This window comes from Salvia hispanica, chromosome 2 (genome assembly GCF_029641045.1).
Source record: "Salvia hispanica isolate PSC_SH4W2 chromosome 2, Shi_PSC_v1, whole genome shotgun sequence".
Lineage (NCBI taxonomy): Eukaryota > Viridiplantae > Streptophyta > Magnoliopsida > Lamiales > Lamiaceae > Salvia > Salvia hispanica.
Genome location: NC_142693.1, coordinates 5,540,519 through 5,563,271, shown reverse-complemented (window position 1 = coordinate 5,563,271; position 22,753 = coordinate 5,540,519). Strand labels below are relative to the sequence as shown.

Sequence of the window (22,753 nt, the reverse complement as noted above, 5' to 3'; positions counted from 1 at the left end):
TAGCCTAAGTGGTTGTTAGTTAGGTATTTAATAGTATTAGAAAATAGAGTAAATTTAAAAAATAAAGATGCAGATGATATTTTAGTCCACATTGAAGCATCTCTCATTTTAAAATATAGGTCAAATCATATTTTAAAGTCATTATATTATTGAAGTTTGTTTCGAGTTCTTATCTAATTTTTTTTTTTTTCGTTCTTATCTAATTTGTGTTGTTGCATAAGACAATATAATACTTTTATATATTTCATCACAAGAGAACTATTTTTCAATAGATTCCTAAACCGCTAATAAGAATATTGATTTTACATTTTTTTTTTTAATTAACAACTCGTTGCCTCTGACTCTCTGAGGTAACTCGAATCTTCAATTTATTATTAATTGAAAATGAAATATTTTATCAATGAAATTATGTTTCGTTTGAGATATATGGAAATACATGTAGAAAAAGTGATTATTTCTGCCTTAACTGTAATGTCGAAAGGGCTTAATATTCCACTGTTAAACTCAATGTAAATAAAAACGATAAATGCAACTATACTATTCCTAACAAAATCAAAGCTATCCCACGGTTTTATCATACTCCATAATTTGTCTTTTTTTATAAAGATTTTTTTTCTTTACAAAATACTAAGACAATATTCTTTTACTGGCGGAATATTCCGTCTTAAAATGGAATATTCCATCTTAAAATGGAATATTCCATTATGATAAATTCAACGATGGAAAACAAACTCTATTAAACGGCTCGTGCTAGCTAGACATAATTAATTTTAGTTCAAAAATGGAATAAACCTTTAATTTACCGAAACCAACATAAAAATCCAAGAGAAACTATAAATGGAATGCTAGTTGGAAATTGAGCAAAGTCTTCAAATTATCATGGTTTTGATGGGTATAGTTTGGGGAAAATCCACTCTATATCATTTTATATCTTTATGATTACACAATTATACCTCAATATACAATCGTTCTTCTCTATAAATTAATCTGTCTATTAGTAAAAGAAAATCAATTTATTTTTTAATTAGGACAAGTCCGATAATTGATTATTGGAATTGAAACCAGATCGATAACTCTTTGCCTACACAACAAATTTCCTACCTCAACCATGCAATAATATAAATTTGTTTGCAAGTTTGTAGTTCAAATGAAGGGGACTCAGTTGTGGTCCAAATTCCCAATCGATTGGTATTACTCTAAGTTGACTCTGCAAGAAAAAAAATTATTTTTTTTGACACAGGATATAATTATTCACAATAATGAATATGTCTCATGCCTTAGGAGGAGTATATTTATTTTTGAATATAATATTTTTCTTATTAATTAGGTGAAGATACAAGAAATCGATGCAAGACAATGGAAGTGTCAAAAGTCAAACTTTTAACGATTAGATTTGAGGAGGCACGCTAGACCAAAAGACAGGAAAACTCAAAACTAAATGCTTGGCACGAAGCCTTGCGAGTAGCAACTTGACACGGATTAAAAAAGGGATTGCATTGGCACAGCATGCTCCGAGTAAGATCCTTCCCCATGAGAGGAATTTGTGACAAGAATTGTGCTAAGAAATGAACCAGTTGAGCCACACATCCCTGAGGATTTTGTAGAGATATGATCAGCCTATGTATTACAAGTTTACTAGTACAAACTTGTTGTTTCTTTTTAACTTCATACTTTCTTTGTTTGTTGATAATTAAGTCGAAATAAGATCTTATATCTAAGCAAAAGAAAAAAAATAGAAATATGTAGTCAGGTTTAGTAATAGAGGTGTGTAGTCGGAAAAAATCTCCTTAAAATCTGCAATCATGAATTAAAGTTCATCAGTAACTTTCTAACGTGCGTCCATCTGGACAATGTTTTACGGCAAGGTTATTGAAGAAAGCACACATCCATCGATAACATTATTTGCCGATGAATTCTCAAAGATTATCGACTGATTTTTCCGTTAGTAAACCTTACTTTTTTTTTGTATTGATACCCCTTATTATATCCCATTATTCGCCACACATGCATGTTAGGTCCATCTCATATAATGACATGATACGTTTTTTAAGATACATTTATTTCTCACTTAACTTTACATTATTTTCAATTTTCCTAAATACACGTGTCTAAAAAAATAGTGTTTGATAAATAAGGAGACATCAATAATTATATAAAAATCCAAACCATCTTATACAAAATGTATTGGTTCATTTTTCAATCATCATGTAAAATTAACATCGTATGTTATATCATTGATCAATCACTCATATATCCTTTTATTCTCTCTAGGCCAAGAACTTAGAACATGTTAATTGTGAATCACGAAAGCCATCCCACAATATTTAGTTTCATACATACATTCAATTATTGTACATATATAAATTGTGGGCCCATTGTAATTGGAACAGTGTAGCAGTCCAGCCACGTGGGTTCAGTTTGAACCGATTGGATTCGACACTCACACTAACGTGTGTTTTGAGACAAGAACATAAATGGACCTTCCAAATTCATGGCTCAAATTGATTTTGTGATACATTCTATAAGTTGAAGTGTGCAATTACAAATTGACATGCAATACTTTGATTGGCACACTTGGAATTTCTGCATCTAGCTAGGTTGTTGGATAGGTCATCAAGCTGTGGTCCATATTTATCTATTTTCAAATTAATAATCATACAATTAGTGAAGCTATCAAAATGATAGCTTATTGTTCATTGATTACTTGCTTCAACGTGATAATGACAAATTTGTATCATCATTTCAGCCTTGTTTTTTGGGGATGAAAAGAGAAGAGTGGTTTTGTTTTTTCATACATTAAACTATCAAAGTGTATCACATGAAATGCTTATGAAAGTCCATAAAGAGAGGTACAATTATTTGTTAAAAATTTGACCTGTGGATGGTTTGCACGAGTCATACTATTTTTTCTTGGAATAAATGTGTTGATCGTACACCCCACAATAAATTACACAACATCTTCAAACAATTGAATCATGGTTGATAATCATAAAACAAGAAAATGATAATCAGGCCAATAAAAAATATTTAAACAAAAGACCTAAACTATGCCGGTCGGTGCTATCGAGCAAGAAAAAGTTGCTTATATTGCACTAGTTGGAAACACTTATGTGATTTAAAGTGAATAAGTTTTAGCCAATTATATTCACTTAAGCGATGTCTAAAACTGTAGCATTGTCATACGTGAAGCGAATGACTTGCTGATGGGTTAAATCGACAATTTTCTATAAATTGATGAGCAACATAATTTTCAAATATTAAACTTAGACATATTTCTCAATCATCTAAATTTTTTTGTGGTATTAAGCTTGGTGATTTATTGGTTAAGCGGTAGCTAGGTGGGAGCGTCAGCAAGACATTTTTCTTAGTGTGTTTTTTATCGGTTGATGTATGTTCGTTTATTTGTTAATAACTTTTCTATTCACCGCAATTTTAGACTTTAACCTTTTTTTTTACATAAAAAATATACTCTTTTGTCCACAATTTATAGTTAGACATATGTTTCCTCTTTCATGTATGATAAATTTCTCTCTTAAATTAAACTGGTCATATCTTCCACTAATAATAACTCAACTACTTTTATTCTCCATTTCTTTCATAATTTACTAATTTGTGCATCAAGTTGTATACTATATAGAGAGAGTATACGAAACAAACCAAGACAATGAAAATGCAAGATCTAAATTCCAAGAAGTTACTAGTAAACTTCCATTAAAATCTTGTGAAGGTGAAATGAATTTTGCTAACCTTTTTCAAAACACAGCTAATTAACAAACCGCATAAACGTGTTTGATGACTGGTTTATCAAAACAATTTTCTATAGTTTCAATGTAAAAAGGAGCTGTTTAATCATTGTAATTAATAAGGGCTTAAGTAGTCTTGATTATCTGTAATCAACTTCTTGCTAGTGGGGTGTACAAAATATATTATCATTGCACCAAATTTAAAATAAAGGTATTGTATTTAATTGACTGTGGGGAATGAATGTTATGCTAGCTAGTCCTTCTATAAATATCTACCAATCAAATCATGGTAGTATAAAAGATTGAAATTGAATACTCTTTCAATTTTATTTTATTTTTATTTCCTAATGAATTTTTAACGGTTCGAAAATGGGAAGCGAAGTCGATTTGTACAAGCCAAAATGATTAACTTTATTTTTGTTTATCTTAAAGATTGATTAATGATAAATGTATACCAATTATTTCTTATTGAATTTTTTATTGGGATATCTTATTGGTTGTGCATGCTTTACCTTTCTACTTTTTCTCTGTGATTTGAAAGTTACTTGACGAGATTTTGACCCTAAATTTTAGCTTTTTATTCATATAATATGATAAAAATAATAATTGCTACTACAATTTTTTAATGTCGCATACTCGTATTAGTGATACTTCTATTTTTTTTGCGTATTTTATTTATTAATTTATATGATCAATTGCACCACTCACTCCACCCTCACTTATCTATATTTGATGAGTTTTATATACACTTACAGTTCACATTCAGTTTCATTCAAAATCAATAAATCATACTCAATTTCTAGTAATTTAAGAATTTCAATTATGTATTTTAAGAATTTTTTAATTTTATTTTACAAATAATGAAAACTAAAAAATATAAAATGGTGAGCAATTAAAAAAGATGAAATAAAAAAAGTTATAGATTAATTGGGATATGAAATAGGGTATGAGTAGGAGATATAATGTTATAATTATTTGGGATTTGAATGAAAATGTGGTCAGATTTGGAATCATGTTGACGCTGAGTTGCTAATAATCTTAGTGTTGTTAAAATTAGTATCAAAATTACTAGCATTTTTCATGACTGCGTGATGAGAAAAAAACCACAATAAAAATATAGACTGATATAACAAAATGATTCAAAAATAGTGCTGCTACTAATATTTGTCGACATAAAGTATTCTTCAATTTTAAAAAAATCCACTGTATAGACGACTATAGTATATGCGTTAGTGGAATTTATAGAGCATCATGAATCATGCATAACGAATAACCCACAACATAATACAAAAAATTAAATAAATTCGAGAAATGACAACTAATATTACCATTTTTATACTGTACAATTATTACCATATCATAATTTTATATCAAAAGATACTCGGAATCTGAATACAAAAATTAACATTTAGCTTCAGCCGCTAAATATATCCTATTTCTATATAAAACAAACAGGTCAGAAAACTGGCTAATAAAACAAAAGAATATTAGTAGTATTCATTAATTTTTACGTGAAGTTTGAGAAAACAGTTGGAGGATTAATTATGTGATTAAGAATCGATTCTAGAAAAATGAAATCTTGCAAGAGAACCTTTAATTCAGTTTCAAAAGTTTAAAATCGTAATCGCCGGTTAATTAAAGATTCTAATCGAAAACCAGAAACATCGAATAAAAACTGTGTGAGAGTCCGGTAAAAAATTGGTGGTTTTGAACCACCATTTCATTTGGAAAGCTGGTTACGGGTCCCATTTTTTTTTATTATAACTTACGATTCTTGAACTGACGACATATCTGAATCACATGCAATTCTTTATTAACTGTCTATATATTTGTCCTCAAAGGTGCCGATTGTAACAAATTTTGTAGTATTGAATCAAATTTAGACCTTATTTTGCGCTATTGGATTTTGTATTTAGTTGCAAGTTGCAATAAAATTTCCATAATTAATTCTCTTTTAAGAACATGACAAATTCACTGCAACAACAGATCTATTTTCTAATTTCTAACAAATTCAAACACTCTCAGTACCGGCGATGTCATTTCGATCTTAATATACGTGTGACATTGTTCTTTGAGTGATACGTGGCGAGTATATAACCAATTTTATGCCATTGTGTAGAACGATCATGCAACGTCAACTTGTCAGTTATATTGATCATTTTGAAATTTTTATTTTACTCTAAATTGAAAAGTTACGTAAGTATTGCAATAATTTATAAAATATGCCAAAAAAATAAAAGAAAAAAGTCAGCCAATTTTAGCAATGAAGCTAATTCGATATTTACACAATCCGTAATTATTATTGAAACCGGGAAGGACAAAAGGAGTGAATCTAAACAATCATAATTGATATTTTGTTGAGAAAATCGAATTAAATGTTAGACTAAGCAAATAAAGATAGATAGCTCAGATTTTAAATTTGACTTTTCTTCAGATCTGTAAATTTAATCAATGTTGCAACCTGTTGAATTTTATTCCAGCCTATTCATTCATGATATATTCGGACAATCAGAATACAATTTCATTTTGTGCATGAAATAGGAAAGCTTTTAAATTTTGTTTTCCTATATAGACGTGAGGGAATACACAATGGCATTTTACCCTCATACCTATCTTTTTTTATTTATGAGTATTTTTTTTTTTCAAATGTTTAGTGGAGTATTTGCTCTTTATATACATCCGTAACTATATAGTGATTAATCGATTCAATTTGTTATAGACGCCCCTTAACTTCTATTCCTAAAATCAGCCCCGAACTAATCATTGATAATACTAAATGTGACTACGTGAGTATCATTTTCGTTTAATTTGCATTAGTGTTATTCATTTTGTTTTAGTATTTATTTAGTTTGATTATGGTCGGGGCGAACGCAGAAATATTTACAGGTAGGAGTTAAGGATTCTTAAATTTTAATTTAAAGTATATTTTTGAATAAATTATATTATTTGTAGGGATTTTTACATAATAATTTAAACTAAATTTAAATAATATTTTAAAAAAATCAATAGAAAAAGGTTAAAAAAATAATATACCAATTATGGCTTAATCCCCTCCCCCTTCTTGCTTGGCTCCACCCATGATTATGGTTATGTCAAATAATAGTTGAGTCGTATTTCTTGATAGTCGAGTCATTTTTTTTATAAAAGCTTATTCTTTCCTATTTTATTCTTTATTTCTATCTCTTACTTTATTCTTTTTTTACTTTGTTCTCTACATTAACCTTCAAATACTCATTTATTAATATTTGTGCTAAAAAAGAAATATCCCAACTAAAATAAAATAAAAGAAATACTATTATTCACATCATTAATTCATCAGTTCCAAAAATCAAACTTCAAACTATTCATTTTTACTACTACAACTTTATATAAACGAATAAAAATATCAAACACTGATTTTTCGTATAATTTGCAAATGTAAAACAAATTAACTACTGCAAACAAGAATATCCCTCGTATCTAGGGCTGGAGAAAAATACCGAAATACCGAAATACCGGCCTTATCGTACCAAAAAAATATCAAAAATACCGAATTTTCGGTATACCGTGACTTTCGGTATGGTATGATACCTTACCGAAAAATTCCGGTAAGGTAACGGTATGAATTTTCAAATACCGCAGTATACCGCTACATACCGAAATTCGGTATATACCGTAAATTAAGGTATATACCACAAAAATATACACACAATTATATTTTTAAATTATAAAATCTATTGTGAAATATAAATATAATTATGAATAAATTATATTTAATTTATTTTTAAAATTATAAATTATAAATAATATTTTAAAAACTCTAATTTTCTATTTTAATTGATGTTGAAAGTCAGGTATACCGCAAAAGTAAGGTATACCGAACTTCGGTACGGTATATACCGAAAATGAGGTACGGTATCGGTATAAAAATTTATCATACCGAAAATAAGGTATACCAAAGTTCGGTATACCGAAAACTTTGGTAAGGTAAAGGTATGACTTTTTCACATACCGTATTTACGATAAGGTATACGGTATGGTGGTTTCGGTAAGGTATACCTTACCTACCCACCCCTACTCGTATCAAATACCCAGCATAACATTTTCATTATCAAATCATTTCAAAAATCATAACAAAATCTAAAACTAATTAATAATACCGTTTTAAATTAAAAACTTCCCTAAAAACCCAACAAATTTCATGCACCTATATAAATACTCCCTCCGTCCACCAAAATTTGTCTCATTTTTCCATTTCCGTCCGTCCCCCAAAATTTGTTCTATTTCACTTTTACCATTTTTGATAGTGGACCTCATATTCCACTAACTCATTTCTACTCATATTTTATTATAAAACTAATATATAAAAGTATGACCTACAATTCACTAACTTTTTCAACTCACTTTTCATTACATTTTCTAAAACCCGTGTCCGGTCAAACCGGGACGAATATTCATCGACTGAGGGAGTAAAACTTAAATAACCTAACAAAAAGCCAGAAAATCCATAGGTCACAGCCACCATTAACCCCATTAAACAATTTTTCATTTTTATATTCCCAACAATTGCTACATGTGATCTCTCCTCTCTCTCTCTCTCTCTCTCTACACTATATATAAACCACACACACAATCACACACTCCTTGTCCAGCCACCAAGCATAGCTAGCTAGACCTCCTCTCTCAACCCCAAATGGGCCCCCCCACCCCAACCACCCCACCCCCCTCCGCCGCCAAGATCCGCCGCTCCACCAGCGGCGCCGGCTCCATCATCCTCGACAAGTACCAGCTCGGCCGCCTCCTCGGCCGCGGCAGCTTCGCCAAGGTCTACCTCGCCCGCCTCCTCAACAGCCCCTCCTCCCCGGAAGTCGCCATCAAGGTCATCGACAAGGCCGCCACCGTCGACGCCGCCATGGAGCCCCGCATCGTCCGCGAGGTCTCCGCCATGCGCCGCCTCCACCACCACTCCAACATCCTCACCCTCCACGAGGTCATGGCCACCAAATCCAAAATCTACCTCGTCATGGAGCTCGCCCCCGGCGGCGAGCTCTTCGCCAAGCTCTCCCGCTGCCGCCGCTTCTCCGAGTCCACCGCCCGCCGCTACTTCCACCAGCTCATCTCCGCCCTCCGCTTCTGCCACCAGAACGGCGTCTTCCACCGCGACATCAAGCCGCAGAATCTCCTCCTCGACCACAACGGCCTCCTCAAAATCACCGACTTCGGCCTCTCCGCCCTCTCCGAGCACAAAATCGACGGCCTCGTCCGCACCGCCTGCGGAACGCCGGCCTACACCGCGCCGGAGGTCGTCGCCCGGAGAGGCTACGACGGCGAGAAGGCCGACGCCTGGTCCTGCGGCGTCCTCCTCTACGTTTTCCTCGTCGGAAGCCTCCCCTTCGACGACGGCAATTTATCGAACATGTACCGCGCAATGCACCGCCGCGCCTTCGAATTCCCCGATTTCGTCTCCAAATCCGCCAAAATCGTCATCTACAGATTGCTCGATCCAAACCCTAACACCAGGCTCAGCCTCGACGAGCTAATCAAACTCTCCTGGTTCAAAAAATCGTTCTCGCAGGATAATTTAAGATCGCAGAGCCTCGATGAGAATTTAACCGGATCTGAATTTCTCGATTCGAATCAATTCAAATTCATGCCGAGAGTGAACGCTTTCGACTTGATTTCAATGTCGTCGGGGCTCGATCTGTCGGGACTATTCGAGGAGGAGACTACGATTAGCAAGGAAATTAGGTTTACCACTGGAATGGAAGTAACGGAGATTGAGGAGAAATTGAGCAGAACCGGCCTCGATTTTCTCTACAGAGTAGAGCGGCGAAAGGGTGGAGCGATGCGGCTGATCAAAGGGAGGGCGGTGGTGGAGGTGGAGATATGGGGGGTGGCGCCGGAGCTGTGGTTGGTGGAGCTGAGATTGGTCGACGGCGCGGCGGAATTGGGCGAGTCGCAGTGGGGGGAGCTGCGATTGGGGATTGGTGCGATCATGGCCCAATGAGATTGAGGCATTCCGCGAAACGGCGTCGTTTGCAGGGTTGGAGGGTTGTTTTCTTTTGATAGAAATGTTTTGATTAAATTTTAGGTAGTGAAGATAGAAATGTGTAATTTGTGAATAGTTTGTTGGTTTGATGGAAGTGATTTGATTCATGTCTCTGTCTTTGGTTTTTGTGTTTCAAATAAATTGTGCCTTTGATGCAACTGTTTTGCTGCCTAACTTGTAACCAAATTTGTTTGTACAACCTATAATTTGTTCTCTTTATCTCAAATTAGGGAAGCAAGAATCATGTTAGTAATCACAAAACAACCTATTTTTATAGTACTATAAGACAGTGGCTGAGTTCAATGATGCAAGAAACATGGCAGCAGGGATCCCAGAAAAAAACAAAGAAGGAAAAAAGGAAGAGATGTAGAAATGAATGAATAGATTTTATGTCATTTCACAACTCAGTTTGTGGGGCATAAACCTCAAACTTTCAGTGGCTCCTGAGAAATAATGCACCACCCCAATCATAACATGAAAGGTCAATTAAATATTAAGAGAATATTTGTCAAAAAATAATTGTTGCAGATAGCATGAAAATTAATCTAAAATTATTGCCATGTGTTGGAGTAACAAGTTTTCAGTTTTGTAGTAGCATAAATAACTTCTGTTAAATGTAGAGTGAATGGTTTTTTGCTAAATTGATGAAATTGAGCCACTTGCAGAAATAATGGATGTGATTTGTGGATGGCATGGTTGTGGTTGGGGTTTGAAATGTCGCCTACTAAGATTCTTACTTGGTGGCTAGCACAAAAAGAAGCACAAGAGGAGTTACTCCAAGTAGTAACGAATCCAGAAAATGTTCGTTGTGGGGTCCGATAATATGAGGGAAAGGCAAGTGCAAAGTGTGAGACTACAATTTTATTAGGGTTATTAGGTTTCTATAAATTCGAGCATAAGTTCGGCTGCGATTGTCTTATATAGTATATATAATTCTCCTTCCCGTCTTCTTAATTTCTAGTAGTCACATGGAGACAATCGGAAGTTGGTTCGTGTGGGGTAGAGAACCCTACATGAGGGGTCGATAGCATCTCAAAAGTCCAAATTGAATAGAAAATTTTGATAGTCCTCAAAGTTGTTCGGCCGTGTATGCTTATTGGAGTTTGTCACAACTCACATGTATAGAAAAACCAACAAATCAGCATAATTTAACACAATTTAATGTGCGTTGTTCTAGGCCAAAATATTGAATCGATATTTCCCGAAATGGTGAAAGAAAAATTATTAATGATGAATTGATGATATTCACAACACCAATTTTTTCTTCCTAAATAAGTCAGTTGCCCTCCAAGTGGAGAGTATAATTTTCAAATTGGAGATTAATTTCATATAAAAATTTGAATATAAATTAGAATAGGGTTTTGAATCTTGCTGACTAGACGAAATTAATTAAACTTGTATCCAAGTGGAAATTGGCATGTATCTTTTGAATATTGGACTTCTTTTACAAAGCCATCCTTACATTAATTTGGGTGAGAAAGAAGAGACTTCACAAACATAGAAGATTTTCATTATTATTGTAATGTATCAGTGAGATTTACAAAGCTATTCATTATTTAAAATGTACAATTTATATATCAATAATCAAGTTTCTATTTATAGAAAAAACAAAAAGTGTGAATCAGAGTGAATTTCGCGAATCCGCATAGAATAAGTTGATAATCAAAGTATTGATAGTAAAATATACTCCATCCATCCATTTTCACTACAGTGAAGACATTTTCTTGAGTACGAAACTTAAGAATGTGATAGTAAAAGATACTCTATTCAAACGCCGGACTATAGTGGAGACATTTTCTTGAGTGAAAAAAATTAAGAATGTTACGTTTAATAAGTTAGATGAAAATAAAATAAAATAAGAGATGATAAAATAGATAATGAAGAGATAATAAAGTATATGAAAAAATAAAGTATGATACAGAATAAACTATATTGATTTTTATCAAGAAAAAGAAATGATTCAAATATAATGAAATGGTCTGAAAAAGAATATGATTCAACTATAGTGTGACGGAGGGAGTAATTCAAAATTTGAGACATTCCCTTCCATTTTGATGTTTATTAATTATCATTTCAAATTTATTAAATATAGAAAAAGTTCTAACTTATTTCCTCTTAATATAATTGGAATGCCAGATGAAGTGGCTAGTATGGCTAGACAATGATCCCATTATCAATTTAATTAGAGGTCAATAATTAGACAATGATTCCGTTGACAGTATAAAATGGTTGTAAGGATGTAATGTTCTACAAACTAATAAATCCTTCTTATAATTATATGCCTACGGACTGAAGTAATTATCAATTTAAAACTATAGGTTGTTATAAACCTTAATAATAGATTGATGAGACCTAACTAACAATTGTTAGTTAAAATAAAAGTGAATCATAAAATCGTATTAAAGAAACCATAAAATAATAGTCTAGGGAGTAATTAATAATCAATGAGCATTTCTGGATTTAGCACCAAATTAATCTTAAGTCATCTTTGTACTTGTAGGATTAAGTTTAGCGGACGCCATAGATAAGATTAATACTACTATGATATAAGATGACTTAATTATTTGAATTGTTTAATTTTGAAATTTAGATTGATTGATTGTTATAATAGTATCTTAAAAGAAAAAAAATTAGGAGTATGATTTTTTATGATCATATTAAAATACATAAATCACGAATAAACAAAATGAACAATAATTTAGTGAGGGTACTTTTTGAGGATTTTGTATTATAGATTTAAGGATGAGTAACTAATAAATCTAATTTGGGATGATAAAATAATACTTCCTCCGTCCCAAAAAGATTGTTCCGGTTCAATTTTTGCACTCATTTTGCAAAAATAATAATAAATAGGTAAAGTTGAAAGAGAGTAAATAAGAGAAATAATAATGTAGGTAAGACTATTCTCTACATTATTCTCTCTTTTACTTTACTCTGTCTCGACTTTAACTATTTATTATTATTTTTGCAAAACGAGTGTGAAAAAGGAAATGAGACAATCTTTCTGGGACGAGTACTCTTTAGTGGTGTTCGGTTTGCAAGATTGTATTCCCTAATTAAATAGATAGTGTGTTTGGTTCATGAGATTCAATCTTAGATGGATAATCATGAGATAATTAGCCATAGCTAATCCCCTATGACTAAAATAATCTCACAATTCAATCTTAGATTATATCTTAGTATTATTTTATCTAGGAAACCGAACGTCACCTTTGAGTACGAGACATTACATTTAGATTGGCGTTCTTTGCCATAAAAAGAATGGCTCAATTAGCCATCCAAAAAAACACAAACTCAACTAATACTTCATATGGGGTGCATTATATTGCTAACTATTTAAATTGTTAACTCTGCTAACTCATCAATACAGTATATTAAAAATGTTAACACAGTGACATCAAAATGTCAACACATAATATCAACACATTATATTGAAGTTCAACAAAATTATGTGTTGACATTTTAATGTCATCGTGTTGACATTTTTAATATATTGTGTTGAGAAGTTAGCAAATTACAACCTAAGAAAGTTAGCAATTGATCACACATCTGCTCTATATTTATGTCAAATGTCCTATAAAGAATGATATATTTTATAGCAGTACTACTCCCTCCGTCCCGCTTAAGATGACATGTTTTCCTTTTTAGTTTGTCCCAACTAAGATGACACATTTCCTTTTTTGGTAACTTTCTCTCTACAATTAATACACTCAACCACTTTTTCTCACTCCTATTAAAATATCCTTCTTTCTTTATCTCTCTACTTTAATACTTACACCCACCTTCCCTCTCTCCAATTAAACCTTCCCTCTCCCCAATTAAACACTTTAACCAATAACTCCTAAAATTCCGTGCTGGCTAAGCAATGTGTCATCTTAGTCGGGACGGAGGGAGTACTGTTTATTCAAAAAATTATACGCTCACCAAATTTAGGCCTTTTAGCCGTTAAGCCCAATTCCAATTGAAGAGTGAAGTCTTCTTCTCCCTAAATCTTCAACTCCCCTTCTGTTTCTACCTAAATCTTCACCGGTAGGGTTTATCTCCTTCTTTAATCTTCCAATTTTTGTTTTGCTTTTCTGTTGAATTTACTTTAATTCAGGCATCGATATCTTCACTCAACCGTTTCCCTCGTTTTCCTATTCATTTTCTCGCATGCCTTTGTCTTGTTGGTTCGTTCTCTGTTATCTGTGTATGCTCAGTAAATTATGTTATTCATTTGAGAATTGATAGTTTATGCTGGAAAATTTATGTTCTCGATTAACTGAAGAACTTAGGAGAGAGTAGGGATTTTTCATTTTGTTTTCATCCTACTGATACCATTAATCAAATGCAACTCTGCTGAATGAAAACTGAAATTGGGGCTAGGAAAAGAGAAAAAGCTGTCGATTTCCTAACTCCAGCAGCTCAATTAGATGATAGGATTAACAAAGACATTCATTTCTGTAGGCTACTCTGAGCATGTTGCAGAATTAAGGAAGATTAGGTCAAATTGAGGGGATTTGCTGTATTTTTTATTCCCGTTGCTAGGTCTTGAGAGTAGATTCAGTTGATTTTGAAATTATGAATTGCTTCTTCTTTATTAAGATTACTATGCATTGGCAATCTATCAAATGCCAAAAGCATGGCAGTTAGAAGAGGTCTATCACTCTAAGCTGAACCTGGTGATTTGCTACGACAGTTGGGAAAACTACTATCTTCGTGTCTCGTTGTCTGAGAATTGTAGGCTTATATCTTCTTGTATTTGTGGTTTCTGTGCTCTTTGCTAGTCTGACTCTGATAAACAGAAATAAGCAGATATTTGTTTTCTACAGTTTGATACCAGTGATGTTGATAAGATCATTATAGGATAGGAAGCCATCTGCTGCTCGAACCAGGAAGTGAACGGGAAAAGATTACATCTTTTGTTGGTAAAATATGGTTGATGCATGGACCCTGCTGGGGGCTGCTGTCGTTCCAGTTATCATTGCTGGTAGAGCTTTGCGAACGAGAGCAAGACATGCTGAGGAGCAAAGATTAAGAAGTGCGTGGAGCCGGGAGAAGAGCGGGGATGACATTTTTGTGTGCGAGAGAGTTTGCACGTCGAAGAGGATGTTGAAGAAAGTAGGAGCCTTCGCCAAGGATCCTATCCCTGATACTTGCATTACAGTATGTGGTGTTTCTGAGCTCGATGCTTGTGCTGATGCCTGTGCTCGAACTGTGTGTGTCAACCAACATCAAGTACCCAACTGGAACGACATTTGCCTCCGGAGATGCCAGAGTGAGTGCCTCAAATTATCTGAGTCTCGCATTGCACGTTGAATTATTTGATTTTGTGTTATCTGATTAACTCCACAACAGTTATGTTCTTGCTGTTATCTTTATTGGATGGATATATCATCTGTTTTTTACTTTGCCAAATATATGTGAAATCCCTTGATTGCAGGTCATATTCTGAGTATTATGTTAGGTGCATCAATCCTATTAAAATTCTTACTGTGATTAATAAATTTTAACTGGGAATTGATAAATCATAGTGGGGATTGGTGAATCATGATTGAAATGTCACATTCAATCTTTTTTTTGAACAAATGGAGGAAACTTCGATAAAGAAATGGACAAGATGAGATGCATACAACTGTTCAACGCATGTGGAACCACACATCAATGTAGACAAACAATATTATACAATGCCCCAACAATCCTCTTCACAAACAATGATAGTGTCCCAACAATAATGGAGTATACTATTATTTGCAATGCTTGTTGAACCACATACCAATGTTCAGGTAGCTTTCATAGTCTGACTGTGGTCTGCAAAAACAAGAACATGTTTCTTAGCACACGAAGCATGTTTCCGACCACATTATTAGGGTGCGACGCCTTACCTGTCAATGCTGTGTTCATCGTTGGGGAAGACAATAACCTTGGTTTCGACCCCTCTTTCCCTCAATGCTCGTGCATACTACATATCCGAAAAATTAAAGCAAATTAGGTGGCTGGATATCACATTTGAAGAATCATGGATGCAATTCAATCTTTGATCACTTATGCTGGACTTGTTCATAACTTGGTGAAAACAGTGTTATACTCCGGTTCGTAAAATCACATTCATCTTTCGTGGAACATTAAACTTTACTAAAACACGCGTAAACACAACTTCATGTTGGAGATTTGGTGTTTTATGGTACGAGGTCTTACCTGTATTCCGTTACACATTGGCAGGCGCATATCCCGGGCACCAAGTAGAAAAATCGTGGGGGTTTTAACCTGGGAAAGAGTATGTATAGTTGATGCAGAGATGGTGATGATAGGAGCAGATGATAATGGACTGAGTTTTGCAGCAGAATTTCTAACTAAACTAGCATTGTATAACCTTCGAGACATGAGCAATAGGAGACTTGCTATAAAATAGATCCAGGTGTTCTGCAAAAGGGGATTCCGTGAAGGCAGGTCTTCGTTCGCTTCCAAAAACCTCAGTGAAACACCAGTCGGGAATATCAGATGTGCCAAACAACAGAGGAATGTTGCATAGGGGATTCCTAGTTGCTGCTGCAGCAAACTTTTCGGGTGCCTGTACAGACGAGCACTCAATAAACCCGAACGACTCAATAAAACCCGAACGACTCAATAAAACCATGGCCTGAGTTGTTAAAAGAAGAAGAACCTACCTGACCAATCAAGTGTGTAGTCAAAAACCCACCATGCGAACCACCAAGGACGAATATTTTAGATGGATCCGCAAGTCCCTTGTCAATGACAGCGTCTAATGCAGTGAGTACGTCTCTCACATCCTGCGTAAGCACCAAGAATGCAGCATATCAATAGATTTACTAAATAATCTTCTAACACTAGAATTACTACCTGGGATCCAATGTTTCCCGGAAGAGATTGCAATGCTTCCTCGCCAAATCCGAGAGAACCCCTACCGTCACAGTTGAATTAGATTTAACCTAAATTTAAATAGGATGAGGGAGAGTGAGAGAGAGAGACCTATAGTTGACAATAAGCAAGCTATAACCAAGTGAAGATAGGAAAGCCAGAGACTTGGAGAAGCTTGCCAACGAAACAATGTGTGGACCTCCATGAAGGAAGACAACTAACGGATCAGGCGATTCAGACGACTTCCTATGCCTCGATGATACATATATAGCTTCAAACGGTCTGCATGCACCTGCAACACAAACTCCAGAGGCACAGAAGTTAAACTATGTTAATTCATATTTTGAAGACAGATTCATCTAAACATCTTATCAAGCACCTTTTGCAAGATTCTCAGAAAAATCCCTGACTGGTATACTCAATATGTCAAATTGTTGTGATGCCAAGAGACATGAAACCTTGTCAGAGCATTGAATGGGACTTGAGACATCCCACCATCTCCATTTTCCGAGCAAGCTGCCATACTTGATCTCGGGAATACTAATCGGACTGCTGCATACTTGAACACACCAAAAATAAAAAATAAAATGTGATGAATCAGAACAGGGATGTATAGTAGCATGCTTCAGAAATAGTATTTTCTCCCACCAGAAATAACACTGTCACTTCCTACAGCTAGGACATCCCATGAAGACCTCGAATTATCAGGGGTGATTTGCGACACGTCTCCACTGAAAAGAGCATGAAAAGGCATTGTTTTTATTGTGAAGGATATTGGTTATTGATATTGATCAGAATGACTATGAGTTACCTTAATATATTTACAGAAAGTATAGTTTGGACACTGCCCCAAGCAGAAGATAAAACCATTGTGTGGCCATCAGAAAGCCATGGATTGCAGAGTAAGCTCGTGCAGTAAAGCCCGGGAAAGCAGCCATCTTCGGGACACATGATCACAGGAACCTAAATGAGAACACCATCACTTCCCAATTCTCTGTTAAATGACATTAATAGGAAATGAGCATACCACATCAGCAACTGTCAGAGGGCCGAGCTTCCCATTGGAGGGCCACTCAATCTTGTGAAGCGACTGCGTTGCTGAGTGTGCCCCGGAATCAACGCTAGTTTTTGCTGATAAGAAAACAAGAGATTTCCCATCTGGACTGAAGATATGGAAAGCAGTTGTTAACCAAAGACTTGTCTGTATAATATGAGACTTATCAGTACAACGTAGCTATTGGCCTACAAACCTGAAACGGGGAAAGAATGCGCTATTTATGCTGTGAGTCAGTTCGATTATCAGTGAATCTGTAGCTGCATCACTTCTGAGGATAATAACAGAAACAAACTGATAAGTATTATTCTTGTTTTGATGAAAAAGGACACTCAAGTTTTAATAAATTGACCTTGATGTAATAGAATCTGATTCAAAAGATGGAGCTTCAACTGCATAGAGAGAACATGGTCTATTATAGCAGTATTTGATGCCAAACTTTCGAGTATCCGAAGGCCACCACCCAACAAACACGAGATGCTGCTGCTTTCCATCGAGTGGGGGAGCCCAAACAACTTGTCCGACACACAACTCCCTCCCAGCTCCAGTAACAGCAACGCCACGAATTTCTCCACTGCAGAATGATTTGTTTTCTGAATCATTCGGTTTCTCAATCACTAGAGCGTGCGATTAACTATGTAAAACCTGTTAACATCGATGACAAAAATGGCCGGCTGTTTTTTCCCAGGATATGTTTCTCCCCAGTCTTCTTCCCAATCACCTTGACCCTTCCAGCTATTATGATCCTCTTTTTTTAAACCAAAAGTGTTGAATGTTGGTTTGGGAAGGTCTGGTGCCTCGGCTACATAAGCAATGAAGGTCTCGTTGGAGTTCCACGAAATTCCCTCGAGCCTGCCACCACAAGAGATCGAAATGATACGCTACAAAGTCAACAAATTCCACAATCTCAATGAAACAATACACTCACAATCCACCTCCAAAATTTCACATCTATCATTAACTATTAAATGATCCTTACGCAAATGAAAAACTTGTTAAACAACGTATATTTACCATCCATCGGTATACACTGGTCCGTGAATAGAGCATGGAACAGGAAACACCTTCTTAAGTTGAGATGGACCCCATATTTCGAAACAAGCTGAAGAGTGCTCGCCTTCAGAGTTTCGCACGAGTAGAAGCTTTGATCCTGATGGAGAGGGGACTATGGCGGACACACCGGTCATCTCTATAGGAAATGGATCCCAGTGAAAACTTACAGAGCTGCCAATCTTTCGCGAAATATGAGTCGATAGGATCGACTTTCTCCTCTTGTTGGACAAAAGATCTGTTTGACTAATCAAAAACATTGCAGTGGAGGCATCTTCTGCACATCATTACAAGAACAAATACTAAATGTTTCAGAAATAATCTAAGCAAAGGGATGAAAAGTAGAGCAAATAAACATGAAGCAACAATACCAGACTCGGATTCGAAAGTCCATGCTTTATCAATGGTAGGAATATTTGTGAATTCTTGTAGCAACTTAGACATAGAAGCATATTCTTCTTCCATATCATCATGATCCATAGCTATATTTCTGCAAATGTAAACCAAATTCTACACTCGTTATAAATGCAATAAGTTTCTTGAAAAGGTATCGACTGTAGGAATTTGGAAAAGGATCAAATCTTACCTTTTATATTGAGAGTTGAGAGTAGTTGTTTTCCTTCACCTACAATTCTAGATGGCTTCTTTGGAGATGGAAGCTACAAATCAATGTCATTCATCATTATTCACATAGCCTATGAATTTTTATTATTTTTGTTTGTTTTTTACTTGATGGCTGCTTTTGTTTTTACTCGAAAGAATCTTATCTTGTTTTGTCTTAATGCTACAAAATTGATTTATATACATCAAAGGAAAAAAAAAAAAAAATACAGAGAACAAAAAGAACAAAACTGGTTAAGAAGGAATGTAGTAGTACTTACTTAACACACTTGTTACATTTTCTGTATGATTTATGCAAACTTAAAAAAAATTTAATAATAAAAAACAACCTAATCTCGACGGTGATAGTCCGATCGGATTCGGGCACCCGCAGACTATGGTTTACTATAAAATTAACCACGGATACGGAGATAATTTCAAAAAATATAAAATTGGTAATTTATTTTTACCGAGGCGGATGTAAATAAGTTTTTCAATTAAAAAAAAAAATTATTTACCGACGGCTTTGGCGCCAACGGAAAATCCTTCGTGTTTTTGTTCGTTTTAATTCAGTTCCGCTCCATTTCTTCTTCATTTAGCCCTAGCATAACTCAGTTTCCCCTTTTCCGTCGTCACTCCCGACTTCCGCCTCAGCCGCCGACGATTGCTCCGCCACCGGAAGAACAGAAAGCCTCCGTTGAAAGTTGATTTTAGGTACACTTCTGCAATTTTCGATTTCACGCCGATAAAATGTACTTCTGAATTCTAATCTACGTACATTCGATTTATATTCGTTCAATGCAGTTTAATTGCTCGTGTATTTTTTTCTTAGAATGTGATGGTTTTGGTAGGAAACTCAATTAGATTACGAATTTTTCTTGTGGTTGATACGTAGAAACTCTGATTATTTGAATGCAGACTGCTTGAGACGGAAACTTTGCTATGCTTGTGAATATGCTTTAGAAAATGAGAAGATGCTTTAGAAATCTATCAACTGCATCAAATAGGTCATCCTTATTGCTGTAAAATTCTGTTTTTCTTTAGATTTATTGGATATTTAGTTACTTCCAAAATACTGGAAATCTCTATAGAAACTGCATGCTTGTGTGATCAAACATGGAAGATCCTGCATAATGGATCAATACATTTGATCATTACTTTTTCTCTCTGTTGTTTCTTATTGAAGGAGCATAGTTTCAAGAGAATATTTAAGCTTCAAAGGTAAGACTTATTTAAGCCTATGACTGCACTCATTTTTGTATGAGCATTGGTGGCTAAGTTTGGGGTGGCTCCTCCGACTTGTTGTTGAGAAGAAGCAGCGGAGATAATGTCGATTTTGTTCTATTCTATTGTGTGTTGTGTATTGTTTCTCTAATGCTATACATATGTAAATATGATAATTTTCTGACTGATCTTATAAACGATCATTTTTCGTTTAGGAAGTATAACAATGAGTGAGAGTCGCCAGTGGATGTATAGGCGTTACCTTCCTGAGGGTGGATGGAATCCAAGGTTTTTGGAGGGGATTGAGGAATTCATCAAGGTTGCAAGTAGTAAACCTGCGTATCTGGACAAACACAGAATTAGGTGTCCATGTAAAAAATGTGATAACAAGCGCTATACAGATCCGATGGAAGTTCGGTATCACCTTGCTAGGTTTGGTTTCGTAAAGGATTACCACTTGTGGAGGTTCCAAGGCGAAAAAATCATTGAATCATCAACTGCTCAGAAAGGCGGAAAAATCATTGAATCATCAGCTGCTAACAATCAAAAAGGCGAAAAAGTCATTGAATCATCAGCTTCCAACACTCAGAAAGGCGAAAAAATCATTGAATCATCAGCTGCCAACACTCAGAAAGGCGAAAAAACTATTGAATCGTCAGTGGCCAACACTCAAAAGGGAGAAAAAATCATTGAATCATCAGCTGCCAACACTCAAAAAGGCGAAAAAATCATTGAATTGTCAGCTGCCAACACTCAAAAAGGCGAAAAAATCATTGAATCAGCTGCCAAAACTCCTATGGATGTTGAAGTGGGAGCAACTTCTACATACCACATAGGGGTGTCTAGTAAATGCAAGCATCTAGGAAAGTCGGTGTCGGTCCCAGAGAGATCCCGACGGATGGTAAGTGTATTATACATAGATATGCAGTTGATTATTTAAATTAATTTATGTTTTATTATATTTTTGATAAATAGGTGGCCAAGGGGAGTGTCTCGGTGAGGAACTGTTTGTATGTCTCATTCAATGATTCAAAGCACTACACACTTTTAAGGATAGGAGATATACATATAAAAGAAATGCAAATATTGTTGTTGATTATATAACATAAATATATACAGATATATAATTGTTTGTTAACATAAAATTTTCTTTCTTATTAACTAGGTGAGGGTGCAAGAGATTGTTGCGACAGAGGGCGAGAACCCAAATTTGAGTTAATCTGTATAGATGAGGGTTTTGGAGTAAAGGTTTACAAGAAGAGAAGAATGCTCGGGATTGAGAGCTTGTCACAAAGCTCTGCAGGTAGCAGCTCGTCTCATACTGCGGTAGAGAGTCCTGACTTGGTTGCTTCCTTGCGAGAGAGATTGAGAGAGGAGTTTCGAGAGGAATTGCGGGAGGAAGTACGAGAGGAATTTAGAGAGGAATTGCAACAAGAAGTATGGAAAGAGTTTAAGCAGGAACTGCGCCTGGAAATGGACAAGGAATTAAAGTCTGAGAGCGCAAAAATGGAAAAATGAAATTGCAGTGATGCAAGAGAAGGTGGAAAAGTTCATCATGTCCCAACAATCACACCAGTCAAGTCACACCCTTCACGATTCTAAAAAGTTATGATCGACCCATGCACTCTATTCGTTAACGTTTTCCACTCATTTTCATTTGTACGTTTTTTAAAATTTGGGCTGAGTCAAAATGAAACATTGAATCCAGTAAAGGATTAATTTTTAGACATATCCATTATAATTTCCATTTGTTGGTTATTGTTTATCGGTTATAAATGCTATGATGGTTCAGTTAAAACAACATATCTATACAGAATAAACAAAAATACAAAAATATGGTCTCAGATTTACTAATGGATAGATGCGTCGGAAAAATGCTCTGAATCGGAAACAAGGAAATATCAACGGACTTGTGGTCGGTTAACTCACTGCCGTTTACACCCCATATGGTGTCGGATTTGATTGACTGTGGTGTCTGTCGATAATTTTACAACAAAATGTTTCCAATAATAAAATCTTTTTGCGACAAGGTTATTGATGGCATGCAGCTTCTGTCAGCAATCCTTCAGTAAGACTATTTATCAATGGATTCTCAGGCTTTTCCGTTGGTAAATCTCTTTTGGTAGTGGTATGAGTATGAATAAGATTGTATTTTCGTAATGCATTTAAATACCAATTGATAGTTTCAATATAGAA

The 22,753-nt window shown here is 35.1% G+C and overlaps 3 protein-coding genes and 1 pseudogene across 6 annotated transcripts; 3 read left to right on the top strand and 1 right to left on the bottom strand.

The window, feature by feature from the left end:
* Positions 1-8,400: 8,400 nt before the first annotated feature.
* Positions 8,401-9,929, top strand: LOC125185372 (CBL-interacting serine/threonine-protein kinase 7-like). Its single transcript, XM_048081902.2, has one exon. The coding sequence runs from the start codon at positions 8,416-8,418 to the stop codon at positions 9,727-9,729; it is 1,314 nt and encodes a 437-aa protein (XP_047937859.2). The 5' UTR covers positions 8,401-8,415; the 3' UTR covers positions 9,730-9,929.
* Positions 9,930-13,676: 3,747 nt separating this feature from the next.
* LOC125201515 (uncharacterized protein At5g64816 pseudogene) lies at positions 13,677-15,197 on the top strand (annotated as a pseudogene). Of its 2 annotated transcripts, none has more exons than XR_016135799.1 (2): positions 13,677-13,800; positions 14,617-15,197. The product of XR_016135799.1 is annotated as an uncharacterized protein At5g64816 pseudogene, transcript variant X2 (transcript). The 2 variants fall into 2 exon arrangements; XR_016135798.1 differs by having other exon boundaries at positions 14,583-15,197.
* A 157-nt stretch (positions 15,198-15,354) lies between these two features.
* LOC125201514 (acylamino-acid-releasing enzyme-like) lies at positions 15,355-19,418 on the bottom strand. 2 transcript variants are annotated; one of them, XM_048099662.2, is made up of 17 exons: positions 19,320-19,418; positions 19,105-19,223; positions 18,698-19,010; positions 18,329-18,535; positions 18,036-18,257; positions 17,880-17,954; positions 17,657-17,792; positions 17,441-17,592; positions 17,278-17,360; positions 17,009-17,188; positions 16,741-16,921; positions 16,612-16,672; positions 16,419-16,541; positions 16,124-16,321; positions 15,949-16,017; positions 15,636-15,712; positions 15,355-15,561 (listed from the first exon to the last, which is right to left on the bottom strand). In XM_048099662.2, exons 2-17 carry the CDS (start codon positions 19,211-19,213, stop codon positions 15,498-15,500), a joined length of 2,250 nt encoding a protein of 749 aa, XP_047955619.1. In that variant the 5' UTR covers positions 19,214-19,223; positions 19,320-19,418; the 3' UTR covers positions 15,355-15,497. The 2 variants fall into 2 exon arrangements, with proteins under 2 accessions (XP_047955619.1, XP_047955620.1); XM_048099663.2 differs by lacking the exon at positions 19,320-19,418 and having other exon boundaries at positions 19,105-19,276.
* Positions 19,419-19,919: 501 nt separating this feature from the next.
* LOC125200609 (uncharacterized) lies at positions 19,920-22,298 on the top strand. Its single transcript, XM_048098325.2, has 3 exons — positions 19,920-20,047; positions 20,773-21,458; positions 21,723-22,298. Exons 2-3 carry the CDS (start codon positions 20,784-20,786, stop codon positions 21,774-21,776), a joined length of 729 nt encoding a protein of 242 aa, XP_047954282.2. The 5' UTR covers positions 19,920-20,047; positions 20,773-20,783; the 3' UTR covers positions 21,777-22,298.
* The last annotated feature ends 455 nt before the right edge of the window (positions 22,299-22,753 follow it).

Bases quoted from the DNA above. Each gene is read 5' to 3' on its own strand.
- LOC125185372 (XM_048081902.2), top strand. From the start codon at position 8,416: ATGGGCCCCCCCACCCCAACCACCCCACCCCCCTCCGCCGCCAAGATC.
- LOC125201514 (XM_048099662.2), bottom strand. From the start codon at position 19,213: ATGGATCATGATGATATGGAAGAAGAATATGCTTCTATGTCTAAGTTG. The intron at 16,922-17,008 runs GTGCTTGATAAG...TTTGTGTTGCAG, and splicing joins TTCTGAGAATCTTGCAAAAG to GTGCATGCAGACCGTTTGAA. The intron at 16,542-16,611 runs GTAGTAATTCTA...GTGCTTACGCAG, and splicing joins CGGGAAACATTGGATCCCAG to GATGTGAGAGACGTACTCAC.
- LOC125200609 (XM_048098325.2), top strand. From the start codon at position 20,784: ATGAGTGAGAGTCGCCAGTGGATGTATAGGCGTTACCTTCCTGAGGGT. The intron at 21,459-21,722 runs GTAAGTGTATTA...CTTATTAACTAG, and splicing joins CAGAGAGATCCCGACGGATG to GTGAGGGTGCAAGAGATTGT.